The following is a 25000-nucleotide window of genomic DNA, read 5'->3' as shown; positions in this document are numbered from 1 at the left end:
GATGATTATCGGGGAAGGGCTTATATTTCAAGCCCTTCCCCGATAATCATCAATAAGTGTGTAAAAAAATTTTAAAAACTATTACTCACCTCTCCTGTGCTCAGCCGCGTCCTCCTGCTGGCTCTCCGGCACTGCTATTAAGCTCTTTCAGCAGTCGGGGATTTAAAAATCCCCGCCTCCTGAAAGGGCTGTGCAGATTGGCTGAGGGCTCAGCCAATAGCAGCTACTGCTAAGCTATTGGCTGAGTGCTCAGCCAATCACACATAGCCCTTAGCTATGAATAAATGGCCCCATTGACACCACTTGCGATATGCTGGTTCTATACCGGCCTCTTTCTTGCGCTGCGAGGTGAGAGTTTTCTCGTGCTCTCGCAGCGCAAGAGAGAAAATATTGCAAGTGTGCGTCCACCCTAACATTCTAAGAGTTCTAAATTGATGGGCAAATTTCTGGCAGGTGGTTCGGTGTGAAGAGAATCATGTGGTGACTTCATGAGATTGTTTGCTTTTGGCTTGCCTCTTGTAAGTGAGTTCTGGAGCAACCCTACACACAGACCAGCATTAATCAGCAAGCATTGCTTCAGTCCAACGGCCTGATATCTTTGTTCCATTACAGAAATATTTTGGTGGAATCTTTCTCTGTGTTCATCACTGACAGCTCCACAATTAGGAGGAAAAAAGTCTAGGTGGGAGTGAAGAAAATGGATTTTAAAGGACATGTTGCATCCAAGTTGATGGTATTTTTCCTGAAGTACTGTCACTAACTGAGTGTAGTTATCATCTCTTTTGTTGCCTAAGAATCCATAAATAACTCCCTTCAAAGCTTGCCAAGCTTTTCTTTTCCCTCCAAAACTCGGTCAAACGCAGGATCCTTTACAAGTTGTCAAATTTGTGGCCTAACAAAACACCTTCCTTAACCTTTGCATCACTCAATCTAGGAAATTCGTGTCTTAAGTACTTAAATGCCTGTCCTTCCTGGTTCATAACTTTGACAAAATTTTTCATTAAACACAGCTTTATATGTAGGGGTGGAAGAAGAACACCTTTTGGGTCCACGAGAGGCTCGGCAACAACGTTTTTCTCGTTAGAGTCAAGATTTCTTGCAGGCCAGTCCACTTGAGTGTAATATGATTTCCTATCCCTACTGTTCCACATACATGAAAAGCAACAGTATTTAGTGTACCCCAGTTGCATTTGATTGAGTCGAGGAGGGCTGTCATGTTTGCATAAGTCTCTTTCATGTGAACTGCATGACCAACAGGAATAGAAGGAAGACGGTTGCTGTTGTGAAGTAATACAGCTTTCAAACTAAGCTTGGAGTAGTCTATGAATAGCCTCCAGCCAGTTGGATCATGGTTCAGATTCAAACATTTCATCAAGCCATTAACTTCGTAGCAAACAACCGGATTGTTTTTCTTCTCAAAAAAATGAAGCAGATCCCTCTGACGTTCTCTGTACTGTGAGACCCTGACATCAGGTTGGAGAAGATTCCATTTCTGTAGTCTTGACCCTAGACGTTCCATCTTTTCCTTTGACAAGTAAAGGTCTCAAATGAGATCACTCAATTCTGCTTGACTGTGCAGTGTATCATCTGTTACCTCAAAGTCAGGGTCATGGGATGTGGAAGGTTTGTTGGGTGGTTCTTTTTCCACACTTTCTTCATTTTCTACTTCAAGCTCATAATATTGGGGTGGAGTAGGAACTGGTAAACTATCTGAAAGTGGAATAGATCGAATAGCAGATGGAAGATTCCGGTATTGAACTATTCCTGTTTTCTTCATTGACAATCCTGCCTTTATAGGCGGAGTCAAGCAGAAACAGTAGTCATCTGTATGGTTTGTAGGCACAAACCATAAGCACAGCAAAAGCCATAGATCGTTTTTTCTTTTTCAGCCATTCTCGTAGTTTACCTGAACAAGAGTTGCAACATATATGTGGAGCCCATGACTTATCCTGGGCCCCTACCTTCATACCAAAATAATGATGATAGGCAGTCTTCACAAGAGGCATCAGATTACGTTTCTGTGACAAAAATGCTATTTCACCACAAATGTAACAAAAATTAATCACTAAATTTACACATTTTCGTGGCATTTTGATATAGCAAATTAAACCTTCAAAAGGACTCCAAAACCAGAAATTCTGAAAATAAGAAAAACAGAAACAATAGGAAACTCAGTCATGGCAACACCTATTATGTTTATAACCTACAAACATATGGAGAACGTTGTGTTAAGTCAGTTGAGAGGTGTGACAACTCCCCAGAAAAATTCCCACAAAATAAAAATGTAAACTCTAAAAAATGACATGTCACTGTATCTGCAAAGCAAGAGCTAATCGGTCATTTTTATGGTGATTTTTGTATTCAGCAGATGAAAAAAACATAAGAATATGCTAATTTTGAGCCTGAAACAAAATCATCATTGGGCAGTGTAATTTCCATCTTCAAACCTTTTGGCGAGTGTATTTGTGCATACGTTTGTCTGTTAAAACCCTTACATGTAGGTTTTGACACTTATTTGCTGTAGAATTGTTGTGTCTTTCACCCTTTGCAAATCTGCAGAAATTCCATTGCAAATGCATGTAAATATCCAAATTTTAGTGTGGTTTTGTTTGTGGTGTATTTTTCCACTATGTGTGAAAGTACCCTTAAACTCATTCGATGTATCCATGCTACAATCCATTGCATTTTATATCTATCCTTCTTATTACTTGTCTCTCATAATTTACCATCACTCTTCATTTTCTCCCAACTTTCAATGTCAAATCAGAGTTTGACAGGTAGATATTAGATAGGTAGCTAGATACCAGTGAGATAGATAAAAATATGAGATTGATAGATATGTATTGTGATGTGGAGGTTAGAGTCTGCCAGTCATTTTGTATAGTTTGTATAGAGAAGAGTTAGATGCCTTTCCGTGTATAGGAAAGCTGAATGTTGTGGAAGCTTTGAGCAGCAGGCTTCAAAAAGCCTGTCACATCCCCGAAGGGGTCTTTGGTGTCTTACAGCCCCTCTGAAGCCAGAGCCAGCAAATATTTATAATAATAGATAAGGACAGGAATTGGCCCTTCACGAGCCAATAGTTCTCCGCCCATTTCCTGAAGGCCATAACCAGCTGATGTGATAACTTTTGGAGGCAAAGTTAACAAAAGGACGTTCACTCAAGATAAAGAAAAAAAATGTAATTTAGTAATTATGAAAGATCTGTACGTCGCAGCCCGAGGAAAAGAATATTTTGTGAAAAGTCACATAACCACGAATAAGATGCTGGGACTGCCATATTTGCACGATGCTGAGGAACCAAGAATTGCGTATCTTGGACCACATGCGTCTGAACCTACTCATGTGTGGGCTCAAAATGCACGTAAAATCATGAGAGGAAACGTCGTCATCATATTTTCATGGTGGGTCACACCCACATGGAGTTATGAAGAAAATATATATTCATGGGATTTTGTGTTCCAAGGTAAGCCAGCCCCCAAAGGGGGCTAGAAGGAACTAAGTAGGAGTTACCCCAGTGAGAGTTTAAAAATCGCACATGGATGTGTGCTCAGGGTCAGCCCCCTTGGATGTCACTTTATATGATGACTGCCCCATAGTAACCCAGTGAGACTCCACGCATAAGAATGGTAACACTCTTATATCAATCCCTGTTATTTTACTGTCTGTAGTATCATATGTAAGTCTCTTGCCGATTATCTTGTAACATCATTTTTGTATTTTTCTGTAAATAAGCACTGCTTTTTTCTTTGAAAATTAAACTTTAAATTAATTAGTGAGCCTTGTCTGTGTTAACACCTAACTATATTCTCCGAACATTATATTAATAATTCATAAATCGGGTCCCAATTTACCGTTACGAAATTGTTTGTGGCAGCGTTTTTGTATGCATATTGTAGAGCTCTGGAGTGCGTTGGAACGGATCAGGTGGGTGATTTGAACTTTGATTTTGCATGCATGCAGAAGCCTGAGAAAGCTGGGTACTAATCAGCCTGTATTCTATTCTAAATACTGCAGAGTGTTTGAGGACAGAGGTGGGATCGATAGGTATTGTCCCTTCCCCTCTCACCTCTTGTCCAGTGAAGGACAAAATGGTTTACAGTGCAGGGCCAGGCGCATTGCTGTAGAGTTGTGGCTGTGGCTCATGGTCGCTTGTCCGGTGTCGCGAAAAGTTGAGTACCAGACAATCTAAGAGCCTTCCTTTCCTTGTCTCGCCTTGCTAGGCAGACTGCCTACCCCAGGGATGGGTCCCAGTGTTTACCTGGTGAACTGTCAACTGGGCCCTCCCTGGTTTCCCAGTGAAAGCAGATATGAAGGGGAGTAAGCCTTCCTGCACTGGGACCGCTAATTCCCAGAGGCTGCAATCCGTGTCCTTGTTGGACCTGTCCACCTGCAGGGTGGCTAGCAGATCCGCGCAAATCTTTTCTTCATTGGGCGCAGAGGGAGGATCCCTCGCAAGGTCCCTCAACACCCCCAGGCTGGCATCAGAAAGCCTAGTGGCCTGGAACTTCTGGCTGGGGGCAGCCAGGGGGATGTCAAGTACAGGACCCCACGGGGCCCCTCTGGAAACGGCTCCAAGTGGGTGCCAGACAGTATGTCAGCTGGATTCTGTGGGAATACCAACTCTCTCAATCCAGCTAAGCATACTTCTGGGTCAGCTCTTTATACTACACATGTCATTGTGTACTTGCTGCGTGCTCGCGCGAGAGATTTATATGTAGCACACTGGCACACACTGTCATGTGAGCCTTTCTCTACTCTAGTTTATTTCCATTATTTTGCAATCTAGTGACTAACAACTACATGTGGTACCAATAAGATAGTTGGACTAAAGCCAATACATTACATATAATCATTTCATGTTATTGTTTGTAAAACCGTTGAGTAGACTTCAAACTTTTGCATATTTTATGGTAAAATTATCTGGCTAAAATTAGTGAGAAATGTAGTCAGTCTTGGAATGTGCGTACGATGCATGATTTAAAGAGTTACACAATGTGCAAAGGGTCACATTTTGTAAAGAAATTTCTTTTTAACAGCTATTCCCTATAACTTACTCCAGTGGGGCTGTGTCCTATATATACAATAGTCTAGCCTATGGATTCTCAGAAATGCAAATCTTTATTACCAGAATGTGCACTGCAAAAATAGTATGGTACCATGTTAGCTAGAAAAATCTATATGATATTACCGTATTTTTCCCTTTATAGGATGCATCGGATGATAGGACGCACCTCTGTTTTAGAGGGGGGAAAATAGGGATAAAATATTTTTAACTCACCCAGGGACAGTGCAGGGAATAGTGCCAGGCAACAGAGCAGAAGGAGCAGCAGAGGTCTGAAACAGCGGAGCTCCATGTCATAGCGGCGCTTGTTCGGCAGGAGAAAGTCAAAAAGCCGATTGGTGGAGGCGGGGAAGCAGCAGCAGTTCTTGCCGGCGCTTACCACCAATCAGCGGCACGTATGGGTGGCAGTTGGGAGGAGAGAAAACTGGTAAGAGATCCACATTTTTTGCGTGATCGCGAGTTTGTGCTACCGCGATTTAGTTAGCGTGATTACGCATTTAAACGCACGATTGCACAAACAAATGCCGGTGTGACAAATTTCGTCACGTCACTTTATAAGATGCAGCGACTTTTTTCCCCCGCTTTGGAAGGAAGAAAAATGCGTCTTATAAAGCGAAAAATACGGTAAATACTGTTGTATAAAGAAGACTTAGGTATTATAGAGGTGATACCTTTATTGGTTAACTAGAAAAAAAAATATTTGCTAGCTTTTACAGCCAAAAAATGAAAACCTGACCATAGTCATGTAATTTACCTTACTAACATCACAGTAACTAAAGCAAATATTTAACTGATCATTTATGTCATATTACAGTAGTGTGCAAACGTTTGAGGCAGCTGTGGAAAAATGCTGCAAAGTAAGAATGCTTTCAAAAATAGAAGTGTTAGTAGTTTATTTTTGTCAATTAACAAAATGCTAAATGAACAAAAGAGAAATCTAGATCAAATCAGAATTTGGTGTGACAACCCTTTGTCTTCAAAAATGCATCAGTTCTTCTAGGTTCAAGTGTATACAGTCAGGCATTTTGTAAGATTATAGTCGGGTGTATGATTAACCAGTTATACCAAACAGATGACAAATATGTCATATGTAGGTTAAAACATAGTCATTAACAGACACAGCTTGTAGGAGACTTAAAACTGGGTGAGGAACAGCCAAACTCTATTACAAATGTGAGGTTGTGGAAGACAGTTTAATGTCACAGATTATATCATGACATCAGCCGCATTGTGCTTACTTCCCTTCGAAATCCGAAGATGCCCAGCAGTGTCGTCGGCTCAGACCTGGCAGAAACTAGTTGCACCCAGGTATAATCATCTATTATTCGGAGACATCTGGCCAAAAGTATAAATAAGGTCAACCTTCAACATAGAAATGAGGTCAAATGATTCAACTATGCAAAAAAACATAGGAACTGGGGTATAGAAAATGGCAGCAGTTCTAGACTGAGGAGTCAAAATGTGAACTATTTGGCTGTAAAAGAGGACAGTTTGTTTACAAAAGGGCTGACGAGTGGTACAATAATGAGTGTCTGCAGGCAACAGTGAAGCATGATGGAGGTACAATAATTAGTGTCTGCAGGCAGCAGTGAAGCATGGCGGAGGTTCCTTGCAAGTGTAGGGCTGCATTTCAGCAAATGAAGTTGGGGATTTGGTCAGGATTAATGGTGTCCTCTATGCTGAGAAATACTGGCAGATACTTATCCATCACACAATACCATCAGGGAGGCGTCTGACTGGCTCCAAATTTATTCTGCAGCAGCTGTTGTCAACATCATCAAGTCTTTATGGGATTACATGAAGAGACAGAAGGATCTAAGCAAGGTTACATCCACAGATAGGTGGTTAGTTTGGAAGCTCCTCCCTGCCAAATTCCTTCAAAAACTGTGTGCAAGTGTCCCTTTAAGAATTAATGCTGTTTCAAATGCAATGGTTGCTCACATCTAATATTGATTTGATTTCTCTTTTGTTCATGCACTTTGCATTTTGTTAATTGAAAAAAAAATACCAACACTTCTTTTTTTTAAAGCATTCTTACTTTGCAGCATTTTTCCACGCCTGATTTAAACGTCTGCACAGTACAATGGATAACAATAAAGGACCACTTAACACAACAACTACCATTTTGAATCATATAGTGATTTCTGATATCTGCAGGAGGAGTATTACACAACAGCCATTTCGATGTAATACAAGAACATTACAAGTATGCCAGGAGAAAAGCCACTCAAATAGTGCAGCTCTCTGTTCTAGCTCATAGTGCATGGAAATCCCCCTCCCTCCATTATGTACATATACCCTTAGGCCTCATGTCCACTAGCAAAATTGAATTATGGATTCCGCAGGTGAAATCCACATTCAATTTTGCCCATAGGGAATCATTGGCCATCCGAGGTCAATTAAATTAAATTTTGCACCCGCGGATGGCATTTTAATCAATTAGCGTTTTTCACGCGCAAGAGAAAAAACGCGACATGCTCCATTTTACCGCGGATTCTGCACGGATCGGCCACATTGCTATCTATAGGTGTGGATATCCGCATGAAAAAAAATACAATTTAAAGCAAATCCGCGCAGAATCTGTATTGTATTTTTCTAGTGGACTTGAGACCTAATAGGACCTATGGACTGGGGTTGTTTTCATGAGCCATCCTCTTTCAAATCAGAATTTACTAATGTGATCATTGAAAAAATAACCTGACAACCCACATCTTCAGAAAAGCCTGAAATCTACAGTAACCCTGCTGGCACCACAACATGAGCACCTTCTAAGCTCACCTGTTTCCTTCCCTTTCCCCCATAGTCTTTAGGCCCTTGTGGTAGGGTGCTTTCTCCCACTGTATCAATTTGATAGTCATTTAGCAAATGTTTAATATCCCTGTATATAAATGTTTAATATGTACAGTATTTAAACCCCTATTCTATCCACTGAGGTACCAAACCTTTTTCATTATATCTACTGAGGTTGAAACTGGCAATGTTGAGGAAAAACATTAGGTATTCTCCCAAGCCTTAGTGCTTTCTACCATCTATCGAAAGATCCCTAATAAGTAATTGTTGGGTTTCATTACACCAAAACTGAATTATTGGACTTGGTGAGTGTCTTTAACCACATTCCTTGTTGAATCATCTCCGCTTCAAACACAAATCCTGAAATAAAGTATTCAGCCCAAGTGGTTATTATGGCATTTGCTGTGTGAGGTCCATCATACAATTTAGAGCTATATACGTACAAAAGGGGATCATCACTCCATAAAAAAACAACATATTCTTACTGTTTTGACATTGCTGGCAGCAGTATACTACTAATCCTATTAGTTGTTGTTTGTTCATATTTGCAGATGGTAGCCATATAAACTATGACTTGAGCTAGATTATAAGTGGTAAAAGTGGATGTAAAAAGTTTAGGACAAAACAAATTTCAGCTGAAGTAGTCTTAAATTCCTCTTTATTTATTTGAGTTGAAGGATAAATATTATTCTGGACAGTGGTTTCAATAAAAACTGAAGTAGAATAGTGTGTGCATGAGCATATTCTTCTTGAAATGTTCTTGGCTGGACATATTCGTTCTCGGAATTTTATGGATTAGGCAGGACAATATTTCTTCAGTTTAAATAAATTAATGTGCTAAGTGAGACTGTGCAGCTGACCATCATAGTGTACTGAGCCAGTATATGCCAGGACTTATGAATACAAGGGTTTTTAAAAAACAAAGCTAGTCAAAGTTCCTAATGTACATAGCTACAGATCCAGAGATCTTGGCTTGGAAAGTACATGCACATATTGGAGGCAATCTGCTAAGGCTGCAGTATAACATGGCCTATATTCTGATACACCACCCATGCCCGTTGGAACAAAACTATGCCAGTCTGTACCTGGTATTAACCACTTTTCTAATGGAAAGAAAGTTTTGCAGAATCTTAGTAAATAATTTGCATTCCATATGACTGCAAAATAAATTCAACTAAGAAGCGACATACCTGAAGGAAAAAGGAGCACAGGTGTTTTAAAATATAGAGTCTGGCTTAAAAGCTATAGTTTTCCACCATATTATATATTTTAAATGTTAAAGTGAAACTGTAGTTTCAATTTTATTCATTACCCAATACCACAAGCAAAAATATATTTTATTATAGAAAAGGGGCATCTTCTCTTCTTAACAAGCTCCTTTCTTTCTTCGCCCTGCCTTCTGTACTGATCACTCGCCAGCTGTACACCAAACACCACAACTTGACTTCACCTTTAGCAGTCACCTTTCTTCAAGGTGTCTCCTAGTACTCAGATACCCCAGGACTTACAGTGGAGCTGAATAATGTAAAAACCAGACAGTTGAAAGAATATATATGAAGCATGTATCAACACAATACAAAACTATGGATTTACCATTAGATGACAAGGGCAGAAGGTAATGGTATAACTGAATGATGATGAGGAAGATAATTTTGATGAAACTCACAAAGGATACTGGAACAGATGGTAGGCAAAAGAAGAAGCAAGCAGAGAAATCCTATACTTAAACAGGTTTTCCAGGCACAAATACTGATTGGCTGAGGACGCCACTCGGAAACTCAGCTGAGTGGGTGCTTGCTGTCAGTGCTATACACAGGGATCAGAGGCGTACCATGGTCGATCAACTATTGATGACATACCCTGGGGATAGGTCATCAATAATAAAAATAGTGCTTAGAAAACCCCTCTAACACTAGCTCTCCCTATCATTTCCCCTAGTCTCTCCTGACACAACTGTCCCTACATAACCCTTAGTTGTGCTTACTGGTGACAAAAATAATATCTCTAAGCAAGAGAGGGCACTAGGACACAGATAAAAAGCCAAACAAGCAAGCTGAATAATGAATCAAGGCTAGACAGCGAAAAACAATGAATGAGCAGACAAAACCAGAGGTTAGAAAACAAAGCCAGAACTAGTCGTGACTAATGGAAGAAGACCAAATTGATTGGAACTAAGTTGATGATAACAAGGTACTAGAACTAAATATAGAATTCTGGATTTAAATGCACCCAATAGCTGCTATTACAAACACCACACTGTGCAAGTCAAGGTTACTTAAAGATAGGCTAGCCAATGAAGAACCTCATCTTAAACAAAGTTGGCTGAGCAGTGAGGTCAGATCCACTGCAATGCGTCACCTGTATAAATAGTTGCATAGCAAGTGTCCCAAAGACTAATTTGAAAGTAGAATTCCTGCTAGTCGTAATATACTTTCAATTCACTGCTAAAATCTTTCTTCAGTAAAGACAGGCTGGATGTTCAGTGAGGGATCAGAATACAGGTTCAGCTGATAGAAGTTTATGGAAAGGGGAAGGGGTTGAGGTAGAGGGAACAGCTAGAGGCAGTCAATGGATATAGAGTTGTGATCGCAGCTTATATTTTGCCGCAATGTTGTATTCACATCTACTGCTCAGTACTACTGTATAATGTCCTCCATCCTGCTGCTTCTGAGGGTGTCATGATTGCAGTTTATATTTTGCCTCAATGTTTTATTCACATCTATACTGCTCAGTACAGTTTTATAATGTCCTCCATGCTGCTGCTTCTGAGGGTGTGCTACAGCGAGATGAGGGTGCAGAATCTCCCTTCTCTGTATGTTCTGTATGGGAGCCACCATAACAGCTAGCCTGGTATGGGTAAGACTCGTAATACATGCAAAATACAGGTCAATGGCCAGAAACAGCTTAATATGAAAAATTTCCTAAAGCGACAGATACTGTACAGTGCTCATAGCAAAAGGACACAGCAAAAGGACAGAAGTATATTGTGATTATAAGCAAAGGTCAACCAAATGATTCAATACCATTTTATGAATGTGAATAAAATATAATTCCTTCTCTATGTAACAGCTAATCCAGTTGTTATAGTTGGTCAGCATATAGTCAATATTGTGAGTCATGTTTTCAGCGGTAAATGGCATCGATCTGCTGCTCTTCCTTCCATTGATACCCCACACTTCATTTTAGGACTATGTACACACAGGTTTATTTTGTTCTAGTTTACTCTATGCTGCTTGACTCCATAGTACTGTGGGTGGTACTGATTATTATCTCTGCTTGCACTCTTTCTTAAACATTATATAATAATATTCTTTGGCTGCTAGCTTTTCTGGTCATTTTAATCCAAATATCATTTGAAAAATGTAATAGTACGGTAATACAACTTTGTTTGCCTAATGTCTTGTATATATCACATTTTATTAATGCTTACTATCTACTGGAATTAGGAATATTCTTTACTGGGCTGTTAGAGATCACTCAAAATTGAGAAATATCCTGTGTGAAGTCACAGTGTTATTTATGGAGAGTATTATAGCTCAAGCTTGCCTTGCCAAGTATTCTGCAGAATCTGCACTATGTAATGTGACAGCTTCATTTTGATCATGTGATCTGGCAGTTCTTGGTAAAATATAAGAAGATAGATCTGAGGACTTGCAAATTTATTTAATGTGATGATTGTTTTTCAAATATGGTTGCTAACTTTTTGAAGTGGATGAAAGATATAATGAAGTAACTGAGCACAGGTGAAAAGGGCTGTCCCCATTGGTCGTACAAGAAAAACTCCAATGCCTTTCTCATCTCCATAAAATCTGTACTTTTAGAGGGAAGTCCGTGCTCTGGAACTTGGGAGTCAGGACTGGTAGGCATTTTTTACTCTCTGCTTTTTGGTCCAGAAAAGCTGGTAAAGCCAACTACCCTATATGAAATAGCAGGTAACACTGGAGATCAGGTGTTGACAGCAGCATACTGCAGCAGCTGTAATTAAACAATTGTTCAATGATATATGTGCCATTTCTTACAGTTTTAATAGGAAAATATATATTAAATGCTGTCCTGGAACAATGCTTGTTAGGGCATGGTTAGCTATGCTCTAATAACTACTTGTGCAAAACATTATACTTAGGTGTAATCTACTGACCATATACTTAACTGGCGGAACAGGCCCCAGATCTAATCATCTTGCAGGCCAATGATAGCTCTGATATTCATTGCACAATGTATTGGACTTTTTGGAAAAATACTTATTATCCTCCAGTGCTAAATTATACTTACTGTATGTTGGAGTTATGGCAATTTCAATTGTGATCATCCTCAAATAATTCAGTGGTCTCAACTCTGATCAGTTAGGTATATCCACTTTAGTAACTTACAATAATCTAATACAGTATTTGAAAGTGTTATTTTAAACCTTTTATTACAAATCTATACTGTTAGAGTGCTTCGCACATCCACCATAAAATCTGCTGTTTGCAAATCCTCAGCAATTCCACGGCGAATCCACATTTAAGACATGTGGTTTCTGTGGCCAATTTATCAGTGATGGATTTTTTTTGCCATGAGTAAAAGCACCCTTAAAGGGATGACCTGTAATGTTGGTAATTGCTCTTTCAGGATCTTTCATACAAGGATCGCCACTGGCATGAAGCCTGTTTCCACTGCTTCCAGTGTCAGCGCTCACTGGTGGACAAACCATTTGCTGCAAAGGACGAACATCTCATCTGTACTGAATGTTATTCTAATGAATATTCTTCTAGGTGCAACGAATGCAAGAAAACGATCATGCCAGGTTAGTGCATGGGGCAGATTGTAGGAGGAAACAGAAAGCTAAGGAAATTCATTCTGTTGATTCTGACTTGGAAAAGAAGTGCAGTAAATATTTGCCACCAATACTTTTCAAACCCCTTGTTCTTAACCCTTTCCAATCCAGTTTGTATCCTGGTTTTCCTAGGGGACTAACTCTTTTTCTGCTGTTATACAACGGCACTATCTGCTGGCTAAAGCCAGTACTGCATGAGGTGACACGTTGGATAGGCTCCGACAGCAGAGAGGCTGGCAATATACAGTAAGACAACCCTGACAGACGTCTTCCAACGTCGGAGTTGTACAGCCTTAAATCATAATGTCTTAAGACGTCAGACAGTGGATTGGACAGGGTTAATATCATTTTTGGAAATGTCTTTACATGAATTGAATCTAAAGGATAACCATAAATATTAGTCTTGATTGTGGCTTTGTATACTAACTGGGGGAGACTTAGGGCCCATTTACATGCAAAGATAATCTTTCAAAGGATTGAAAGATTGAAAGTTTTAGCAATCTTTTTGCATAATGTGTTAATGGACACTAATGTCCATTAATACTTTATCATCTTTATTTGCATGTAAATGGGCCTCCAGAAGCTGTTTGCAGAGTCCAGCATGTGACTAATCACACACCCAGCTGTGCAAACAGCTGCATTGTATACAATGAATACAGTGTAATCTCCCGCCCCACATGGACAACACAGCATGCTGTCTATTGAGAGATACTTTATCTCTCTGCGGCTGAATGATGGATTTTAAGTACACCTTAAAATCATCGTTCAGACAAAAAGTGCACGATGGCACAGTTTACATGTAATGATTATCACTCATTTTCGGTGGTTTGAACAAATTTTGAGCGATAATCGTTACGTATAAATGGGCCTTTACTAAAAGTAGTGCAACAGAAAGAGGTTGCCTGTACAAACTAGCCAGATTCCAGCTCTCATTTTCTAGAGACTGGATGGATAACAAAAAAGCAATCAGATCTGTTGCTGTAGACAGCATCTCTAACTACGTGATCACAGCCAGAGGAAATAATTCATACAATCTCTAAGGCCTCATGTCCACGGGCAAAAGAAGAATTAAAATCCACAGCGGATTTTAACTCTTCTCCTGCCCGCGGATCCGCATCCCATAGGGATGCATTGACCACCCGCAGGTAGATAAATACCCGCGAATGGTCAATAAAAGGGATTTAAAAAAAAATGGAGCATGAAAAAATCTGGAGCATGCTCCATTTTCGTGCGGGTCTCTTCTATTGAAGCCTATGGAAGCCGTCCGGATCCACGGGAGACCAAAATCGGAATTTACTCACCTGCTCCGGATCTTCCCTTCGACGCGGCTTTATCTTCTCTCCGTCGCGGCCGGATCTTTTTTCTTTGGGCCGGCGCATGCACAGGGCATGCAACCGACGTGCCCTGCGCATCTGCCGGGCCGAAGAAATAAGATCCGACCGCGACGGAGAGAAGATGAAGCCGCTCTATGGAGAATCCGTAGCGGGCCTGATTTTCCCCGTGGACATGAGGCCTAAGGGTTAGGTCCTCTGCACACTGCAGAGCCGAATTCCGCATGTGGAATCCTGCAGTGGAATCCGGCTCTGCAGGTTTGTTGCTGGGTAATCTATACTGTGGGTGGACCCAGCGGCTCACACTCGGGCATGCGTAGTACAGACTTTTTTTCAATTTCTTTTTTCTGCACCATAGCTGGGTGACGACGTGGTATCCATCACCTTCTTGCAATGTCAATGGAAGTCATCCATGGGGAATCAGCGAAAAAATGGAGCATGCTGTGATTTTTCCTCCGCTTGCAGAAATCGCAAATGGTTTCCGCAAGTGTGCAGGAAGAATCGATTTCCCATAGCATGCTATGGGTGCTATTTGCTGCGGATCCGTAGTGCGCATGCCTGCTGCGGATGAGGATCAATGGTTATAAACACTCTTTATTTCCACGTAGGAACACGCAAGATGGAATACAAGGGAAGCAGCTGGCATGAGACTTGCTTTATCTGTTCCCGATGCCAGCAGCCGATTGGAACAAAGAGCTTCATCCCCAAAGAAAACCAGAACTTTTGTGTGGCATGTTATGAAAAGCAATTTGCAATGCAATGCATACAGTGCAAAAAAGTAAGTCACCAATATAACGGTACAGCAAGACTTCATTATACTGATCTGCTTCCTGGCCTTACAGAGAAATTAGCAGCATACACCTTTTTAAAAAATAGATGTACCCAGATGAGATATTAGACATTGTTTATTTTTATCACCTTCAGTGATAGGTATATCTGCCACTTAGGCCGGCTGCACATTCCGCGGCGGAGCCCGTCAGAGACCCCATACTTACCTGCGGATCCGGCATCTTCCGTCCTGCATGACGCTTTGGTGCGCATGCGCCGCAGCGTCATGTGACGTGCCGGCCGCGTCATATGACATGCCCACAGCGTCACATGATGCGCCGGCCGCGTCATATGACGTGGCTGGCGGCGGGTGGGGAAGCGGTTTCACTCTATCTTCTGCTGTGCTACAGATAGCGTGACGGACGGGCTTCCATTGACTGCGTACACCCGCAAATAGAGCATGCCGTGGGTGAGGACGGGTGATTTAATGGTGCGGAATTCCGCAATGGAATTCCGCACCGTGAGCATTGAGCTATTACGTTCAATAGAACCTAATAGCTGCGGGCAACGCGGCGGAAATCCGTCCGTGGGAAGGAGCTCTTAAAGGCATTGTTTGAGAAATACAAAAAAACAAATAGTGAAAAACTCAATATACATTACTGTAAATAGATCCCTAAATGAAAGAGAAAAAGGACAGTAGTATGTATGTACAGATAAAGCAGCACCGATGAAATCAGGCTTGCTATGTAACTAGTGTAGGCACAGTATGCGCTGCTATGCTATTTGTGTAGTGTGACTGTTGCCATTCACTTTTGTGTAGCTGCAGCACTGGGACTCAGTAGCATGCTTATGCGAGATACTACATCGGTATATCACTGCTGAGATAACATCTCACCTGTGTCTGTGAACTGGAGGAACAGAGCTTCTCCACTGACAGCTTGCTTACTAGCACTGCTGCTGCTCCCCGCACACTGTTAGGCCCTTTTACACGGAACGATTATCGTTCAAAAAATTGTTGAAGCAAGAGAAAGTGAATGATAATCGTTATTCTAAATACAGTCAACAACCGAATGACCAACGATCACTTTTTGTTAAAAATCATCCTTGGCTTGTTTCCTAATTGTTCAGTTTTAATATCTATTGTTCAGCTGCTCTCATTCTCTTATACATCAAATTTGAACAACTGAACGATTTCTCATTAGAAGGAGCCAACGATGTATCCGCTTGTATAAACAGAATGCACGAGCGAACTCTGACAACGTTCACTTGTACAAACAATAAATCTTTTGCTGTAAATGGACCCCTAGGGCAAAAACACATGGGGAATGCGCTACTATGCTAGTCGGTACAGAGCGCATTAGAGCATGAAATGGGTATTTTTTTTCCAGACTATTCAAAGTCTACGCAATTGTGCAGAAGTTTAAAAATAAAAAACAGGAAGAAAGGTCCTGCCCTATCAACCACGTGCGAGAAAGTTAGGGGAAGTCCTATTTTTTCTCGCACGTACAATTAACGCACGAGAATTCCATTATGCGGCCATAATTTTTACGGCCGCACAAAGGGACTAAAACTCACTCATCCGTTTAACCCTTTGCAATCCAATTTTGGATTCAGGATTTCCTAGGGGGCTTTCTCTTTCTCCCATTATAAAATGGCGCCATCTGCTGGCTAGAGCCATTACTGTGGTATGGGACATGCTGGAGAGGCCCCTGACAACAGAGCTGCCAGTAATCTACAGTAAGAATACCCTGCCGGACGTCTTCCAACATCAGAGCTGTACAGCCTTCAATCAGAATGTCTTCAGACGTCAGACAGTGGATTGTAAAGGGTTAAGCCCTCAGACACATTATCGCAGCAGTGATAGCCAGCTTTTTCTCTTTCGGAGGGGTTACTACTGGGGGGAATCGTTACTGATGGGCTGAGCAGGAATGAGAGCTTAGATAGGTGCTCAGCTCTCTGGCCTGATGCAACCCAGTGATTGTCCCCTAGAGAAAACGAGCATTTAAACAGGACTAAAGCCTCCTGCACACAGGTGGGTCAGACCCCGCATGCGGGATTCCCACAGCAGAGTTCGACCCGGTGTCCGCCTGGTGACCACAGCTTACCTGTCCGGCGACTTCTGCACACGCTGCGGATGTGTTGGCCGGCACTCCGCTGCACATGCGCAGTAGCCACCGGCGCTGGGGGGTGGGGGGGGGGGGGGGGGTGACATGTATCCCGCAATACTTTGCAGTGGTATTTAGCGATCTAGTTATATTACTGTATATACTGACATTTTTCACTACCGTGTTTCCCCGAAAATAAGACAGTGTCTTATATTAATTTTTGTTCAAAAAGGTTTAACTTTTTTACATGTATAGCTGCCTGGACACTATTTAAATTGACTATTTTAATTAACTATTAGCAGAGCTTAATTTTGGAGAAGGGCTTATATTTCAAGCATCCTCAAAAAGCCTGAAAAATCATTTTGCATCCTCAAAAATTCTGGAAAATCATGCTATGTCTTATTTTCAGGGTATGTCTTATTTTCAGGGAAACGGGGTATTTATTTTTTTTCTATTCTCAGGTAACGCCTTTAATGACACAGTTGAGAAATTGTAACAGTTTAACAGCTCTACCTTTTTTCTGTTGCAGATTCCTGACTCCATTAGTGTCATACATGACAACATGCAGTACAATGCATATGAACTTTTTCTCTTATAGAGCCCGCTGTGGGAAAAATTCTCATGACTATAGCAACATGTTGCACTCATATATAATGTTTCTTTTCTCTGTGTTACACTTTTGAGCTGTCAGGTCAGAGCTGTAATTTGGATGTTGTGTTTTTCATAACATTATAAGAGACCTTTGAAAGATATTGACCCACTTATATGAAAAACAAAATAATTTTAGACAAAAGTAAATGCTAATTTCTTGATATATGTTGCGACAAGCTGTTGAACGCACATGTCCTATTTGATAGTTTGTCTCTACATACAAGTCGCTTGCAATGGCTAATATAACTGTACTTTTTTAGGCCAGGGTCTGTGAGGAATAGAGATGTATCTTTTGCTTCCTTTTGTAATTAGTGATTTTTTTGCAACATTTTAGAAAACCAAATTTTACATTTCTAAATCTTAGACAAGTAACACTTACTGAATCACCATGTATTAAAGCAACCTTCTGGTCCTGGACAAACAAAGATGGCTGCACCGCTTCATTGACTACCATCTTCCTTATTTGCATATATCTTCTCTGACGACCATCTTCCTTATTTGCATATATTTTCCAGAGGAGCATGCATAGCCTTATAAGTCTCCTCACTCACCTCCTAGGTGCTTCCACAGAACACCTAGTTGCTCTCCTTAAGGAGAGGTGATACCGCTTCTGACTACCTGATACACACTGTGAACAGTGCTGACACTTCCCACATGAACAGTGCTGACTAGTTAAAGCAGCATGTAGTGTCTTAAGGCACATTTACACGCAACGATTATCGCTCAAAATTCATTCAAAAGTTCACAAACGAGCGATAATTGTTGCTTGTAAACGTGGTCATCGAGCACATTTCATCTGAACGGTGACTTTAAGGTGAGTTTGAAATCCAACGTTCAGCCGCAGAGAGATAATCTCAGAAATATCTCTCAACAGACCGCATGCTGTGTTCTCAGCGGAAGTCGGGAGATTACATTGTATTCTGCTGACAGCCCCGACTAGAACAATGCAGCTGTGCGCAGAGCCCAGCCCACCTAGGCTCTGCAAACAGCTACTGGAGGCCCTTTTACATGCAAATAAAGATGATAAAGTGTTAATGGACATCAGCTTTTTAAAAATTCCATCTGTTCAGCAGTTTCTCCTTAAAACCATTAGTATAAAACATTATTCTAAGACACTACAACATGTTTGATTGATCAGTGCTGTGCACATGAGTAGCACTGACCAGTCAGACCAACATGCAGTGTCTTAACCCCCATTTATACGGGACAAATGTCGGGCAAACAATGTCCGACACTCATCCCCACATATACTCGCTTCCGTGCTGTTGCACAGAAGCAAGTATTGTTGGCTCGCAGTGGGGCGTCTGGAGCAGATTTTACTCCTTGCTCACCCCCGCCCCTCTCTATTCACTTAACACAGCGGCCATTCAGTACTAAAACGGCTGCTGTTTACACTGAACGATCATCGTTCAGGATTTTATGCAGCCTAAACAATGAGCGATGATCCTGAACGATGATTGTTCAGTGTAAGCAGGGTAATGATCGCGGATTCCACAACTGAAATCCGGTCATATACAACCGGCCTCAGGTTTCCTGCATAAATTTCAATGTTCGGCTCCTTTATAGGAGCCAAACAAAGAAAATACCAGAAACTCTGCATTCAGCATATCTTGGACCCAAACGGCACCAAACAGAACCTGTTATCATTAAGGGGTTCGTCTTGCTTCTGGCATGCCGCCAGAAATTTCCCTGACGATGGAGTGTAGTTTGCTGAGCTCTTTCACCCTGAATTTTGTGTTGGAGGCTCTAGTGCAGATGTGAATGTAGGAGCAACATCTGTGGGAGCTGTAGCAGTTGTCAACCAACTTTTAAAGAGATATAGATGACTAATAGTTGAACGGAACTTTTGCCAACTTTATAGAAGTGAAAAACTGAAGTTCTTATATTTACAGCCGGTCATATCACTATATTCTGTTCTTTTCAAGGCCATCACTACAGGCGGTGTTACCTATCGGGATCAGCCCTGGCATAAAGAGTGCTTTATTTGTACTGGCTGCAAGAAACCATTGTCTGGGCAAAGATTTACTTCCAGGGACGAGTTTGCCTATTGTCTGAACTGCTTCTGCAACTTGTATGCCAAGAAATGTGCTGGATGCACCAGTCCTATAAGCGGTACACATATATGTTGATTTTTTTTTTATTGTAGTTTTTTTTGGCTTGAAAAACATAGTATTAACCAAGAGGGATACATAAATGTAGGAGAAAATAATAAACAATGTTAAAAGCAGTTTTCCCCATAAACACTTTTATGGCTTATCTGTTAGGTATGCTATAAAACTTTAATTGGTGCTGGCTGACTGTTGAGAAAGACAATTCACAATCCTGCTCAGACGTTTGTATCTTCTCTGAGAATGGTGATCCATAATACTTATCTCGTAATAACCCGTGGCTTCAGCACCACCGCTTTGCCGTTTTTTGTTTAAACTGGCTGCAGCAATAACGTGTTTGTATACTCACGTGCAGATAAACTTCGGCCCTCTGCCTGCCAAAACAGATAGTCACTAGTGATGTCCCGTATACAGGGCTAAGACTATCTGCTTTTTTGCACGTTATCTACGTGCTGGACGTCACTGGGCCAGGGTGCATCGGTGATGTCACAGGTCATGAGATGTGCCACTGTGTAGAGAAGTGATTTTTAACAAACTTTCTGTGAGCAGAATAGAGAGATTATCAGACTAATAGAAAAAAACACAAGTCAGACAACCCCTTTAAGAGCTCTACACATCACTAATATTTGTTAAAGGGAACTCATCACCAGTTTTTAGCAGCAGCCCTACAGTTGTTTAGTATCAATTATTCCTATGCTGATTTTATCATCAATGTTGAATCAGGTATACCTGAATAAACAAGTTTGAAAATTTCTAGCACCGCATATAAATGAAGCAGAGCAGTCTAGCTGCTTGTTTTTCACCCTAGTCCACCCCTTTAGTCCCCTATGACGTGTATGATGTAGCACATCAAACACACTATGCGCTGAAGTCCTGCACTGTGTGGTCTGCTTCCGATGCATATGCAAATTGAGGAGCACATGTGCTGGGAGCAGACCGCACGATACAGGCACAGGACTTCAGAGTGCAGCATGAATGACGCCTGCTAGGTCATCCATGTTAGAGAGTACAGTGGACCTAGGTGAAAAACAAGCAACTTGCACGGCCCGTCTGGTCAACCAATCGGACCGCTTTGTTGCAAATTGTCAATATGACCATCCAGAGTCTCGCATTACAATAATGTGCTCCCTCTCAAACTCTTAACTGGGTGAAATTTCTTTGATAGTGGCATAGAGGCATCTAGTGGTCAAAAAGCTATACACAAGCGGAGAAAGAGGTCCACTACACACAAGGAGCCTCTGAGAGCCTTTTATAGGCCAAGGGTGGAACCACTTTTAGGGCCTCAGGTGGCAAGACAGTTCATCTAATCACCACAACTGTAATCATTGACACATCTGTCTGAGATGTAACTGCATGCCGAGTTTTGCAGCAAAACGACAACTACTTCTAGATGCCTTATTTTTTTCTGACAAAGAGTGTATATACAGTATATTCCTAATATGTCATTTATGGGATTAATGAGATTACTAGTCTTCTATATGAACAATATTATGTTCTTATAATTATATAATTTATGTATTTAATTTTTGTAATCACTTTTTATATGTATGATTTATTTAATTTACCAGGGCTTGGAGGAACAAAATACATATCTTTTGAGGAACGTCAATGGCATAGTGATTGCTTTAACTGTAAGAAGTGTGCAATTTCATTGGTGGGCCGTGGCTTTCTTACAGAAAGAGATGACATCCTGTGTCCTGAATGTGGAAAGGATATATAAAGGAAATGTGGAAGAGATAGACAGAAAGTATAAACAAACGATTTAACAATATATACTGTATGTTTCAATAAATACGTGCAAATCGTGTGCTGTTCTCTATTAAACAAAAAAAGGCATTTTTCTCCTTGATATCTCTGAACAGATTGTATATGATAATGACAAATGTTAGAGCTTCATAGCACTATAAACTGAATGTTTTTTAGCATCATATTTTATTATAGTATGCACAAATAGTAGGGAGCTAATGAAAAACTATTTCTTTTTAGTTAATCATATATATATTTATCTATTTTTCATTCATTGTGACGTTCAGAAAAGCTTAGCTGGAATAGAGATATTGTATGGGATTGGAAACAACCAATGATATATTTTTGAAACTCCTTTTCTGGTGGCATCATGCTGTCCTTGTACTACGACAAAAATGCCTCCAGAACATTGCTGTAGTAATAATTATTTACATAAATACATTACTCAAAAATAAAAATCCTGCCAAGAGGGATTTTTTACATCTGCAATGTGTGCTATATGCCTAGTATTTTTATAGCGAGAGTAGCATAGTCTGTAGCTCTTGAGGTCTAAAATACTAGAAAATTCGCTGACTGAAATCTGACAAAGCACATTATAGGACTATGGGATCTATCAGTATTTATCAAGATCCATTTCACAACAGACCCGCCATAAGTATCAAGACTCTATTATCAATTGAAGCAATGATGCTAATGTGAGCACAGACTTAAGGCGCATTTAGATACTATGATTATCGCTCAAAATTCGGTGTTTGTACATGTGCCCATCTTTCACTTTTCTGCTGAACGATGGACTTCAGTTCGGCTTGAAATCCCTCATGCAGCAGAGCAACTGATAAGTCGGACCGCATGCTGTGTTCTGCCCGGGGACCACTGATAACAGCTGATTACATGGTCTAAGCTGTAATCAGCACGGCAGATCAAAGAGAATTAAGTCAGAGAACAGCGGAGGGTCCTCTGAACAAATTCAGCTCCCGGCGGCTCACATGCTACCAATTAGTACTAATAAGCATTAGTACCAATTAGTAGATTGTGCAAAATGATCGCTCAAAAGCCATCTTTTGAGCGATCATCTTTGTGTCTAAATGCACCTTTACACACAACTGCACTTGATGTTTTTACTTTTCCTGGCAGAGCACATGTATGTAATCTAATCTTTGGCTTTCTTTTTTAGAATTGGAATTTCTAGCAAAAAGCTTTTTCTGCTAGTCAGACCCTTTGTTACTGACCAATGCCACTTCAAAATTAAAGACAGCCCAAAATCACACTCCTTAGCTTGGCCATACACATCAGATTTATATATGAATACACCATTATCGACAGAAATGGCTGACCAACTAATGTGTTTGCATTTCTCCTTAATCTCCCTCAACTACAGAGAGATAAGGATCAGGCAGCTGAATTTCATTTGCCTGATCCTTTTGTTCTTGGAGAGATAAGTTGCTGCCAGAGTTATCTGGTGCCAAGAAAGTATATGGGGTGTTGGGCAAGATAGCTGTCAGTCAGTCGAGCGTTTGGCAGACAACTATCTAGCATGTATGTAAAGTCTTTTTCTGACAGCCAAGACAGAAAGTGTCGCCAGAGTTTTATAACAGAACTATGACAACCCCTTTTGCAAGTGATGCTCATGTGTGAATGAATTCAGAACCAGATCAGTCAACTTGCCAAACATTTGCCCTGCAGGGAAATAAAGCATTATATGGGAGCCATTCAGATGAATAGTTTTCCATTCAGTACATGGACAGGGCAGGTCTCAAGCAGATGTAGGCGACCTCTCTTTGACGTCTGTATGCCCTAAGAGGACACATGAAAAGGGGTAGTCTTAGTAAAACAACTCTTCTAACACTATTTCCTCCTGCAATTGAAGGTTTCCTTTCAACATGACTTATCTGTATGCCGGGTTAGGTATTAGAGGTAATGGAAGAGGATCTTTCTATAAACTTAAGCTGAGATGAGTGATAATAGTAAATGCTGCAAGATTAAAGGAATCATAAGTATTTTGGGATAGTTCAGCTATAACGTAATAACTATTAGCAGGCCTCAAGACTAAAACAAAATACCAACAGCTATTGGGTCCTAAACTGAAAATTTTAGGGGCCAAATGAAATTTTGGGTCGGAAAGTTAATACATGTATAATTAATTTTATAACACATAAGACTCACTGTGTACAGTGCCCATATCTATTTCCTCCTTCTGATGCCTTCCTTTTACAGCTGAAGTTTAAAACTCTGAACTTCAAAACTTTCTACTTGTAACTTGACATTTACAAAAAAGTTCTTCACTATGCATGGCGACAAACAGCAGGCTCAGGAACATATTCAATAGTAATGGCAGGAGAGTAGTAAGGAATGTCTACAGTTCATCATTGGGGTCCATAGTGCAGAACTGTGGCCCACTCATCCCAACTCCTCTGCCATTCTTAGTGATTAAATGAGCCTGCTCCTCCACCCTTCCTTCCTACTATTCATAGAGCAGAACTAAAAAAAAGGGGGTGTTTGGTACTGTGTTGGCATATTGCGGTGCCATTTTACTGCCCATGGAGGTTCCGGTGAGTTGCAGGAATATTTCTTTGCCAAAGGAGAAATAATTGTGTGTGAGGATTATATCCACATGGCCAAGAGTTCTCACGCATGAGTTCTGCTCTACCACAGCATTTATGGCTTGTGTGCTGTCTGAACTAAAAGGACATTGCACATTGCATGTTTTATTCTCGTCCGTGAAAATGGACAAGAATAGGAGGAAATGCAATAATGTTTTTTCCACAGACCACTGGTCCATATGAAAAATTGCTCAAGTGTATGGCCTCATGGGATATTATGGGGCCGTGTGCTGTCCATGTAATACATAGACAGCACATGAGCTGAAAATGTGGCTGAGTGAATTGGCCTCTAAGGTGGCTTCATACACAGGTTTTTGTTGGTGTTTTTTGTGCAGTTTTTTTTAACCAAAGCCAGGATAAAGCAGAAAGGAGAAGTATAAGACCTTTCTATATATTTTCCATACCCTTTGAATCTATTTCTGGCTTTGGTTCAAAAAGCTGCAAGAAATAATTCCATAAGAAAACTGTTCATTGTTAAGAAATGTTTAATGCTAATGTTCTATTTCTTAGTAAAACAGATGAAAATAAAGCTATCTATTGTAGTAGTAGCAGGATGAGAGTTTATATAGACATATTTTAAATAGATGTTAACAGAATTTTATAGAACAGTGTTGCATTTCACACTTGGCATTTTGCTCCATGTATACTGCAACAATGGAATAAACACAATGTCAATATTATATCTGTTGGTATAATATCTGTTGGTACTGATATCTGTTGGAATTAAATTGCACTACATTACATATTTCTGTAGGAAAATAAAAAAAATTCTTAAAAGAAATATCTTGTATGCTAATTTTTAGTTGTTATCCCTGTAGCAAGACATAAGGGTCAGTGCATGATACGGGTGTGCGTATGGGGGGAAGAGAGCTGGGCAATGAACACCATTGAAAGAATCTCCATATCACATTCCTACTCTTCAGACCCAGGATTAGGTTATGACATGGTGGGGCATATTTACTATTGAAAATTCACAATCCTTTGGTGCAAAAAGTGCACCAAATTTACACCAAAATTTTGACA

At 40.6% G+C, this 25000-nt stretch overlaps 1 protein-coding gene across 4 annotated transcripts in view; it reads left to right on the top strand.

The window, feature by feature from the left end:
• Nucleotides 1-24754, top strand: part of FHL2 (four and a half LIM domains 2) — an 81567-nt gene extending 56813 nt beyond the window's left edge. For all 4 annotated transcript variants that reach the window (XM_066577879.1, XM_066577865.1, XM_066577861.1 and 1 more), the window contains 4 exons: nt 12464-12638; nt 14608-14777; nt 19449-19635; nt 21200-24754. In XM_066577879.1, coding sequence (XP_066433976.1) covers nt 12464-12638; nt 14608-14777; nt 19449-19635; nt 21200-21351 — 684 coding nt within the window. In that variant the 3' untranslated portion in view covers nt 21352-24754. The remainder of the gene's footprint in view (nt 1-12463; nt 12639-14607; nt 14778-19448; nt 19636-21199) is intronic.
• Nucleotides 24755-25000: the final 246 nt, after the last annotated feature.

Source organism: Eleutherodactylus coqui, chromosome 1 (genome assembly GCF_035609145.1).
Source record: "Eleutherodactylus coqui strain aEleCoq1 chromosome 1, aEleCoq1.hap1, whole genome shotgun sequence".
Taxonomy (NCBI): domain Eukaryota; kingdom Metazoa; phylum Chordata; class Amphibia; order Anura; family Eleutherodactylidae; genus Eleutherodactylus; species Eleutherodactylus coqui.
Note: the sequence above shows the minus strand (reverse complement) of the source record. Positions and strands in the feature narration are given on the sequence as shown.